The following is an 11,053-nucleotide window of genomic DNA, read 5'->3' as shown; positions in this document are numbered from 1 at the left end:
GGTGGTCATGGGTATGGAACAGGTCGGCGTCCTATAGGACGTCCAACATTTCCGTCCGGAATGTCATGTCCCCCGTTGGGTGGTGGCAGTTGAGGTTAAAGTAGGTCCAGCTACGATTTAAGCTGGACAAATGATTGTGACCAACAAGAGGACTGTGTGACGCAGATTGGCCAAACCTTGCCAGAGGAGCTTTTCTGCTGATTTCCACTACTGGTCGCTTTCTTGCTATTTCTTGACTGATGGATCTACGCTAAATTCCCAGTCCTGAATGTCGTTTTATTTGTTCCCCTTCCTTTTTGTCAAATTATATTTTCCCACCACCCATTGAATTCAGAATCATTTTTTCAAATCCAAATAAATGTTCCAAATCAAAGAAGCACAATCAGCTCGTAAACCTATTTTTATCACTGCTTCTTCCATTTTCTAAAAGTTTTGTACCCGATACTACCATAAAATCATTTTATTGCCAAAAATTACAAAAAGGCATAACTGAACTGACTTTTGCTTTTAACAACATTCTATGAAACCAAGTCACTCTTAGCCGCTGGAATATGTGACATCGATCCCACCAGTCATTGAAATGGATGGAACAGTTTGAAAGCCAATCTGCCGGCCTTTTCCACGGTGTTCATGTATGCGCATGGCTGTACTATTATTCATGGCTATGGTGCGCTGAATGATCTAACAATCAGAGAAACAAAAAACTTGCTAGAACTTTTGAAGTCTGATCTTCACTTCCTTATATTCTAAACCTGAAAGTTCAATAAGAATGTATCTGATACTATCGTTACCTCTCTCGCAAAATCGAGAGATGTACCGCAGGCCCATTGGACGTATTCCAGATAAACATCGGGACTGTGAAAATCCCGAACTGCACATTCGAAAAGCCGTTTAATCAGATCCTTGCCACTTTCTGCCGACTTTTCATCTCTGTAAATAATATGAAACAAGATTAATATTAAGGAATCATGGGAACATGCCAGAGATGAAAGTTCATAATTTTCAGTTTATTCGGCTCTCCCTCTCTCTCTCTCTCTCTCTTCCTCTTCTCTCTACCTTAAACTTTAAAGTTCGATACGAATGTGTCAGACACTGCTGTTAATCAGATCCTTGTCACATTCAACCGCATGCTGTAGTTTGTTGTTACTACCCTGAAATGGAGAAATAGCATAAATACCGTAATCGGAGAGCTCGGATCTCAGTGCTCTCTTGTAAGTAGACTCTTCATATTTCTCTGACTGAGCTATGTTTCAGTTAGTTTCAAAACATTCGAATTAATTCCTTTGCAAGAGGATATAGCACAATGCAAATGTTCTTGATCACTTTTGCAAAGAGTAACTAACTCGATCCAGTCTAGCCAGAAACTGGGAGGCATCGTGTATAATGTTGATATGCATTCTCGTTGTTCTCGAACTGCTTCAAGCTCACCACTTCGACGCAAAGCCTCAATCAATTTCATACGACTGCCATAGTCCTTCGGCGAAACTTCCACCTGCAAAGTAGCTGATGTCACATTCTGTGCGCTGCTGTTACTACCTCCAAATTATATCAAAGTATGGAAAAACTAATGACCAGGGAACTCGGAAGGTTAATATTAGAAAGTACAACAAAAGCTTACCATTTTTTTCATTTCTAAAATGACTTGTTCATATGCTTCATCATCATACACTTCCTCATCATCTTGCTCTCCCAGTCTTCCATTGCTGTCACTTTCTACGTCACTCATTTTTCTAAAAAATTTGAGATAAATTTAATTAACTCAAAAACTAGTTCTACTCGCCTTAAAACTAGTTTTCAGTTCCTTATCTACAAAAAGTAGTCAAGATGAATTTCGGTATATGAAAGCATCTTTAATTAAATAATGACATCACGATCTACTGAGTTAACAACAAATGGTGCTGTTAAACTAGGGAAAGTTTCTCAGTCCCATCTTAAAACAAATTATTAACAAGATTTTAACCCAGCTGTGACCCGAAGAAGTCTGTCTATAGAATTCATTCTGTCAACTGAGATTCAACTTCACTCAGTGCTATTAACTCTATTGCATCTATCCAGGTTACCTCCATCAGTCCCGAATTTTAAATAAGGTCAAAAAAACTTTTGTTACTGGAGTTTTTTTTTTTCAAAGTAACACTTGCATTTACAATGTACAATAAAGAGAGCAGCGATACTTTAAGTTATCGTAATGTCAAATCCAGAACTTCCATCGGAAAATCCATGTGCTTCATAATTCTGAGAGGATCTTAAATATTTTGTCTTTAACTAACATCCCTCAGAAAACCTGTTAACTGCCAAATCTAACTATTTCCAAGTGTTTTACGGAACTTTTCCACAAAGACATTCTAGACGGGAATACTATTGAACCGGCAACATGGAAATGACTGAGATATGACATTAATGGGACATAGACATGACAGAGGTTGACAAAACAGGCTAAATAATGCAACTATTAACAGTAGAGAAACAAAAGACTAATCACCCAAATAAAACTGCAGTAAAAACGCCCTCCCAACAACACTAGTATACGGATCACGGTGTTTGTCGCATGACTGTCGAATGCAATTCAGCGATGCAATACATTGTTTCAGCTAAGTAGGATTACGATAGTGGATTCGATGAAGATGCGAAAATTAAATGACATTTCGTGTTTGGGAACTTCCAACTACATGTAATCATACTAACAATGAAAATGGAAAGAGATTAAATAACATCTTATTTTCAAAGGGTATCATTTTCATTCTAGCTCTTGACCGAAGTAAGATGGTCACAAAGGTCAGTAATATAATATTGGTCAGTTAGTAGTCAATAAAAGAGATTTTCATGAAGCTAAAGAATATCTTTACCAGATTGATTTCTATTTTTTTGCTGTTAATTTACAAGACTTATCTATCAAAAAAAAATAAGATTTATAAGACTTATCTACAGACCTGTTAGTTTGAGGTTATGCAGAAGTTTTGCTATATGGTTGGGTTCAATCACTGATTTTAGATTATGTATCAGTTAGCTGCTTGATATCATTATATTATTTGCAATATTCAAAATATTTATTTCTTTGATGGACGACATTTTTGCTAGTTTTTTATATCATTCACGTTTATCCCATTCAAATCTGAATTTTCAATATGAATAATTTTGGATAAAATTTTGACTTTTTTTCTTGCAATTTTGGAATAAAAAAGTTAGACAAATGAAGTAGTTTACTTGATGAAACGTTTTAATGACATTTATCAAAGGAAGAGAAAATTCCAAATTGCTGTGCTATTTTTTGTCTAAAAATATGTTAGCATGTGATTTGATTTATATTCAGTCCCATGAGCAAAATACAAATTCACTTTAATTCAAATAAAGCTTAAGCTGAATGCTGCTCATGCTGAAATGTTTAATTAATAAAATGCATACAAGGCTATAAATGTAGGCCTGTGTATATGTCATACACGTCATCTTTTCTTTTCACGACTTCTCGGAAGATTAAAATTATCGACTTCCTGTTAATTCAATAAGATGTTAGTGACACCTTGAATGTAACAGTCTTCTTGTCCTTTCAGATGTGTAAGTTCCATAAGAAATAGGGTCTGTAATTTCATGCGTGTAACATGGAAAGTGAATACTAAATAATTGTTATATATAATGAATCTGGGCTATGTTGATTTTGATGTGAATGGTTAGGTATATGAACTGTTACCTCAATGCTTTAATAGTTCATTTACGATAAATTTATCAATTACTTCATAATTAAAATGTTTTCCAAATAAAGGAGAGGGTTATTTACACAGACAGTGTGATGATAGAATTAGTAATTGGATGATGAATTGAATAATAAAGAAATGAATTATAAGACTTTTCATGTTATCAGCAAAAAGAAGAAAGAGTAAACCGAGGACGAAATCTAAATTTTACATTTCAAATCAATCCATCTCTTCCTCGTATCACTTCTTGTGTCATTATTTAGGAGGTCATGGATTTTAAATTGATTACTCATAACATTTTGCAGAATGTGTCCTTTCTCATGATGCTATTTCTACAGTTACGTCCATTACAGGCCATTGTGAAACGAACTATATAAGTTATAATTTAAAGAAGGGATGAGAGAAAGGGAGGGAGAGAAATCTTTAACCAATCAGCCTGGTCATCCATCTCTTCTGGCTAATTGTTTCCAGGGATGATTTCAATAATGCTATCGCACTCACAAGAGCTTTTATAATTAAAAGTTTCGCCACAGTGGTCTCTTCTTTGCTGTTTAGAGATATAATTTTCCACGAAACTCGTAAAACTTTCTATGGTATTGTTTAGCACAACCCTAGAAAGCATTTACCAGCAACTTCCTATTTAATACCGACTTCGATAGATACAACCAAATTGCAACGATGATTTATGGTACTGTCCTACTCATGCTACCGCTTCCTTTGCTATCTGTAATTGCTATTTTAAATTTCCATTGCCAGGTTTGTTTGTTTTTTTCATTTCATAGGCCTTCTTCATTCAAAAATTCTAAATATCACACAAGTATAAAAGTGCAAAAACTTGTTGGAGTAGCGGAAATTAGTGGTAGATTTAGTAGATTTTACGCAATCTATAACTAGTTAAGTTTAGATTACGATTTACCAATCAACGATTCAACACAGAGAATTTGAAAACGCCAATTACTGTATGTCTTTCACGGAATACATTCAGTCTGTTTAACATTACATCCCCACGAATTAATTTATTGAGGCATTGATGTGAAGGGGTGATAACCACATCAACTACGAATGATAAAATCATCACTTACAGCGTGTACTGTTAGGATAAATATAATCGCTCGGAGCCCTTTGATCACAATAAACGCTTCCATCTTACGTATCATAATCATTTTGAAAGAAGAAAAGCTTTTCAGATATTTAAAATCGATGACATACAAATAAAAGGAAACAAAAAAGGTTATCGTAGAGAATGACGATGAATAAATAACGAAAGTATGAATTGGTTAACTAAAAAATAGAAGAATCAAATAGTTAATGAATCACTGAATTCTTTGTAGACGGTGAATGCGACTAATGATTATTTCTTTCGATCACCAAAACTGGCAAATTTGGGACCGTCCGGAGGTTCACTTGTTTCTGGCCGCGGTAACTTCCGACCAGGATTTGGCTCGATTGTTTCCGATAGTCGCTTTTATTTATCCGAGCCATTATTTGCATTCAGAGTGCGACTTTTTGAAATGATTTTAAACCCAAGAAAAGATTTTTTCCACCTGCTTTATAACTTTTCAAGTTCACATTTTGTGAAATTTGAAATAAGTTGTATTGTAAGTGGTTCCTGATGTGGATCGCATAATCAATTACAGAGTGTAATGGGTTGTTCCGTGAATACAGGCGTAACAAATGTCTGTGAAATGATTTCCGGAAGATCATTGCGATTCATTTTTCAAATGAATCCTAAAAAAAAAAAAGGAAAAAAGAAAGAAGTTAAAGAATACTTTCATCTCTTTATAAAAAAAGGACTTTGGATGCCTTAACATTCATATCCCTTACTTCTTACTAACTTTCTCCCCGTCAAACTTCACAATACCGTATTTTTTTGTTTCAGAAAAAGTGAACGAATTTGGAAGGCAGCAGTAATAACAGCGATGCGCAATTAGTACTATATATGTACTGATAAATCACCAAAAAATTGTTGTTTGTATGATATGCTCAAAATAAAGAATGCTATTGTTGTTCTAATGCTCCTCAAATACAACCTCCCACTATAAAATAGGCTTTATCATTTTGCTTGTTTAATTTGTCAAAGTCACTGATAATATGCATTATCTAACTGATTAAACTCCTATTTCGACAGAAACTTAATAATCATTGTTAGGTACAAGGAAGTTAAATTACCGTCGCTGTCAGGTTTACCTTCAGTAAGCCTTCACTGCATATTGATTGCAAGTTGATCGCTCTGCTTCAATAAACAATCATTTTACCAGATTAATATTGCTGTAATTCTCGAACCCTCTTATTTAATTCTAGGTTACTAACCTATTCGGTAACGGAAAAACAAAGCAAGCCTATCATGTCTAGTGGATGTTTTGCAAGGTATCCTTGGCCATTCTTTATCTAGACTTCTCCCAGATCACAAATATCCGAGGCGAAATACACACTTTACATGTTACAGTAAGACAATTACCTTTCTGCATGAGATAATTCCATTGCACAAGTAAATCTTCCCGGCAAGTTTCTAATGCTATGTGTCGTTTGCTGTTTCGTTAGGAGGTGGGCTGATGTTTTGCTTATTCGTTATTTGCACAATTTGACGTCTTCATTTTCTGGTTAACACCAAGGCAAGGCAGCATTTTATGTGCTCGTTTATTGAGTCAAATTATGTATTAGTCAAGCTTTGCATTGAAAATGGAATTAAATATAGTTCATTCTATAAGTAATAAAATAAAAGTATGGTCAATTAAATATTTCATCATTTTTCAACTTGAAACATTTACAGTTTTTTATTTTCAAATTTTCAGGATTATAATGTCGTGCTACGGATTATATGTTATATTTTTAATTGGTACTGTTAATTTATGTGGTAAGTTTTGAAGTTATTTGGACAGCAATGAAGTAATTATTGTTTTCCTGTCGTGATTACGTAGAGGTAATTTTTCACATATTTTTGAGAACAGACAGAACGAAAGGTTATAATACCCCAGTTTGGGAAGTTTTAACAGACTCAAAAGGAAGCAGAATCATAGGTGTTGGAAAATTGCCTACTTATTTGAACTTAACTTCGGCAATCGATTTAGATAAGTAATTGTACTCCGAAAAATTATTTGTAGATAACTTATGACAACTCCAACATTTCCAGAGAGCTCAGGGAAAGTCCGTTTGGCCGATGTCACAACGCTAACATTATATCGAGATAAGTATACCACAGGAAGAAGATCTTCTCCAATTCCACAAATTCAGTGTGTCGGAGGATCGGCAGAGGGGAAGTTTGAACCTAGAGTATGTACAGGATATGATAATTTTGTCACAGTATAGTAAATTTCGTAATGTTGCTTCCTTTGCATTGGACATGGCCATTTTCGGTATTTTGAACTGAAAGCAGCCCATGATCATGATTTTTAGACTATTTTCTCCTGTTCTCTGCTTACATTTTTAGGTTGTCCAATGTTACAACAAAGGTTATGATGGCATCGATGTCCAGTGGGAGTGTAAAGCTGAGATGAGCGATCAGTATGAATTTGGAGAAGTAATTTTTCCATGATGGATGTACTATCTATGTGCTATTTATGAGTCACCATCAGTTTTCTATGCAATTTGTCATGTTTTTAAGGATATTTGATGTCTGATAAGCCTGTTCGTAAGCAACATTTCTTAAGTCAGATCTGAAAATTTAAAATGCGACTAAAATTTTGTTTTAGATCCGCATATCTTGTGAAGGATATGATTACGCAGATGACCCGTACATCTTGCGAGGTTCTTGTGGCGTAAGCTTGGAATTTATTTTTTCAGACAACTTTCATACTGCAGTGAACTGTTATTGTTGACTGACATGATTTCATGGGAAATTATGATCGGCATCAGCTCTAACACATGAATTATGTCAGGATAGATTAAAATTTTGATATGAATAGTGGAAGGCAGTATAGTATTTGTTGACGTTTGCGAGTGCTGTTATGATGCAAACAACTAATAATTTGTAATGAACTCTTTAAGATTAATGTGCAAGTTTCCGTGAATTCTGACAAGCTGATAATTCATTGTTAATAAATAAATTGATTTTCAGTTAGATATGTTTAACTGATATTTTTTAGTTGAAGTACAGCCTGGAATATAGTCGCGCAGGAGGGAGCAATTATGGTGACGGCAAAAAAGTACCAAGTGCACCAACGTATAAGAAAGATCATGAGTGAGTATTTATGGAAGTGTTTCTGACTTTTCGTTTTTTCTAGAAGTAAGTTTTCCGTAACTTTCTTTATTTGTAACCTTGGAATTCTTAGTTTAGATTTCATGTTAATCATTTCAGATTTGGTTCCTTGACATTTTCGACTATAGCCATTTTGCTTTTGTTTTTCTTTGTAGTCTACTACAGTTGTTTGCAACCCACTGCTGGTGATAACAGGACACGTCGCAGTGGTATTCAATTTTTAACTTTTATTTATTTCTAACTTTATTTTCAAACCATATAGCACCATTATTGTTCCATCACTTCACAAATAAAGTGAGTGAAAGTTGTATTGATGACGAAAGACAAAGGGAGATAAGAGGGGCAATTCATGTGGTTGTGTAAAACTTGACTATGCTATTTGCTTCTAATCAGCCATGGATTCATTGTTTAGTAGTTTCGAGTTTATAATTTCAGACTCGTCTAGTACGTTTTACAGCTCAAAATTTTTGTGCTGTATCACTCTTTATTAAGTAGTAGTCGATATCTCTGGTGAAATGAATACTTGAGTATGACAAGTAAATTAATGTTTGTAAATCTTTTATCAGGATGGGGTTGGGATCAAGGACCACCACCTCCACCAGGCAACGGAAGACCACCACCGCCAGGTTTCAAAAGCTTTACACATCCAACCGATGCACCTCCTACATACGAAGAATCTTTCTATAACGCAGCCGGTGCACAATCTCAGTCCAGTGGACCTGGTTTCTTTTCTGGTCTTGGATTGGGCGGCTTAGCTGGTTACTTGTACGGCAGGAGCCAGAACAGGTTTGTTCATGGTCAGAAAAAATTGAGGTGTAGTTAATAATTTGAAGTTTATAGGCAGTCAGTTGACCAAACTGAAAATCTGTTTGCAAGTTGTGGTAATTGTTGCTATTTAATTTTAGTGAAGACAGTTTCTTTCGAAGTAGAAGATCGTATGAGCAAGATGGTTCCCGGAGCTCTTCACATGGTAGGTATAGGAATGATTCGCCAGGGCCTTCAACAAGTCGAACAACGTCAGGTGGATTCCTCGTTTCATTAATTGTCTAATTCTATTTTGCTCTGAAAAACTACACATCATCATGTTTATTAGCATTTGCTAACAAACTGTACTCTTCCATCATAAAGCTTTATTTTATTCCTTAAAAATCATGATACACATTCTGGATTTTTTTTGTTTAATATAATGAGTAGAGGAGATATAATCTGCTTATATGATTATCAGTGTTGAATATTTGTTGATGTTATTAGTTAGCTTTTATCACCTTCAAGTAAAATTCAGTTCTTCCTATCGCTTTTCTTTTTTCAATAATGGTTAAACTTTTGTTTTTCAGGTTTTGGTGGTACAGAAAGAAGGTAACGCTGTTACACTTGGTTTTGTGTTCTGCGTCCCTTTGAGTTGTTGGCAAAGGATGTGCCATATTTTATATATTAAATTACTACCAAACATGAATTTTTACTGGACTACTGAGCTTGATTTATTTTGATGTCTTTATTTTCCTTGATTTATGTACGTTTTCATTCTTAACAGTGGTTAGTTTGTTCTTATTTATTATTTCTATTTCTATAGAAAATGGAATCAGATTTTGAGCAAATCTTCAGTACTACATTTTTTGTAAAAAAGACTTTCCTTGCAATTATTTGTCTTTTACAAGATATTTTTTCTTAATAAAGATTTTTGTTGAACCTTTATAATATTGGGTCATTAGCAGAAAATGCACTGCTTGCATTGCACATTCAGTTGTTTGAGAACTATGAAAATGCTTTAAATAATAATATGAAAAAAGGACTATGGAAATGCTAAAAAGTTCTTGCTTTCTTTCATTTTACTTCGTCAGATTATGGACCCAAGCTGTTAACCTTACACATCTAACTGCAAGAAAGCAATGTTGACAGAGACATTCTATATACTTATTTTTGCTTTCCTTATTCCTGCATCCCTTCGTTAGGTCTCCTTCTTCTACTTTTAATTTGAGGCGCATCAACCAATAAGTACATTGAATTAAGTACCATTTACCACCACTTCGCAAATTTCCACTGGTCAGTCAGGGTGATTTGTTTATATATTGTTAGTGGCATTGTATGTTTATTAAGCGATGGTATCCAGTGTAGCTCATAGCTCATTCTGCTACTTTGATGCTTTGTCTCCATACGCTGTTTTTGTTTGGATCGATAATACATAAAAGTCTAATTACTTAATTTGAGAAATGATGAAGATGAGTTCAGTTCCAGTTAATGCCGAATCTAAGGTGTTAAACAGTATAATCCTATAAAATAAAACTTGATTCTCATAACTTCAATGATTAGTTGGCTCCTCTTGTTCAATGATTAATTGGCTTTTGTCCTTGTTTTTATTCAAATTGTTTGCTTCATAGTTCCAGGATTTTATGCTTCATATCGTATTACTCTAATTTCCATTGTTTCTTTATTGATTAATTTATCAATTTAAAATGAGAAAAAACATGGGAAATTCTCGGTATGCTCAATGAAAAGATTACAATCATACTGTCCCAGATAAGGCTTAAATTGCATAGCCAATTGGTCTATGAACAAAGATTCATCATGCACTTCATTTGACCTGAACTTAATATGCTCGAAAATAGAACTATAGACGTCACCTTCACATATTGTTGGATTGTCACTGGAGAATATTCCTGCTGCAATTTGCTTATTATTGTCAGCTATATATGGCCTGTTTGCCTTAAGGAGATTCTATCCCATCTTCTTGCCTCCCTACCGTTTCCCATCATCCTTTACCGCCTAATGACTTTATTTGGTTGGTTTATCTTGTTTTAAAGGAAGTGTATTACTTTAATAAATTCAGAAAATATTAAAACTTTTTGTAGTATCCAATATATTGCTCCTTCATTGCCTTCGTACTCTCTGCCGTATGTCTCTCCTCCGATATGTTGTCTACTTGAGTCCGTTTTAATGGTATTGATATTTTGAGTTTTAGATTTCTTTTAATGTTTTCTCCACTTTTCTTGGATTTATTGATTGATCTCTCCTTGACTGACTTTTTATGGCTGCTTTTAGTCATTTTCAGTCTAGGCTTTTGAGAAATATTCGCAATCGGTACACTTTGTGTTGTAATTGCTCTCTCTAGAGACGGCATTGCAGCTCTCAATTTATCATTACATGCTGAAATTGTTTTTGGAGCTGCTGGCTTGCT

General features: G+C 34.6%; 4 protein-coding genes across 5 annotated transcripts in view; 2 read left to right on the top strand and 2 right to left on the bottom strand.

Annotated features, from left to right (window-relative positions):
- LOAG_17478 (Sart3 protein) overlaps positions 1-1,726 on the bottom strand; it is a gene marked incomplete at both ends in the record, with an annotated part of 8,863 nt that extends 7,137 nt beyond the window's left edge. Inside the window, 3 exons of the mRNA XM_020450139.1 lie at positions 792-930; positions 1,344-1,492; positions 1,619-1,726. Of these exons, the coding sequence (XP_020306236.1) occupies positions 792-930; positions 1,344-1,492; positions 1,619-1,726 (396 nt within the window). The remainder of the gene's footprint in view (positions 1-791; positions 931-1,343; positions 1,493-1,618) is intronic.
- A 2,569-nt stretch (positions 1,727-4,295) lies between these two features.
- On the top strand, positions 4,296-5,692 carry LOAG_17477 (hypothetical protein). The gene is made up of 3 exons (XM_020450138.1): positions 4,296-4,442; positions 5,018-5,182; positions 5,566-5,692. Exons 1-3 carry the CDS (start codon positions 4,365-4,367, stop codon positions 5,572-5,574), a joined length of 252 nt encoding a protein of 83 aa, XP_020306235.1. The 5' UTR covers positions 4,296-4,364; the 3' UTR covers positions 5,575-5,692.
- Positions 5,693-6,210: 518 nt separating this feature from the next.
- On the top strand, positions 6,211-9,512 carry LOAG_17476. 2 transcript variants are annotated; one of them, XM_020450137.1, is made up of 10 exons: positions 6,211-6,230; positions 6,479-6,540; positions 6,817-6,956; positions 7,114-7,203; positions 7,376-7,441; positions 7,769-7,863; positions 7,981-8,090; positions 8,448-8,667; positions 8,787-8,902; positions 9,216-9,512. In XM_020450137.1, exons 2-10 carry the CDS (start codon positions 6,486-6,488, stop codon positions 9,239-9,241), a joined length of 918 nt encoding a protein of 305 aa, XP_020306234.1. In that variant the 5' UTR covers positions 6,211-6,230; positions 6,479-6,485; the 3' UTR covers positions 9,242-9,512. The 2 variants fall into 2 exon arrangements, with proteins under 2 accessions (XP_020306234.1, XP_020306233.1); XM_020450136.1 differs by lacking the exon at positions 6,211-6,230 and adding an exon at positions 6,236-6,298.
- Positions 9,513-10,711: 1,199 nt separating this feature from the next.
- LOAG_17475 (hypothetical protein) overlaps positions 10,712-11,053 on the bottom strand; it is a gene marked incomplete at both ends in the record, with an annotated part of 1,703 nt that continues 1,361 nt past the window's right edge. The window contains one exon of the mRNA XM_020450135.1: positions 10,712-11,022. Coding sequence (XP_020306232.1) covers positions 10,712-11,022 — 311 coding nt within the window. The remainder of the gene's footprint in view (positions 11,023-11,053) is intronic.

The sequence above is a fragment of the Loa loa genome (genome assembly GCF_000183805.2).
Source record: "Loa loa unplaced genomic scaffold supercont3.80, whole genome shotgun sequence".
Taxonomy (NCBI): Eukaryota; Metazoa; Nematoda; class Chromadorea; order Rhabditida; family Onchocercidae; genus Loa; species Loa loa.
Note: the sequence above shows the minus strand (reverse complement) of the source record. Positions and strands in the feature narration are given on the sequence as shown.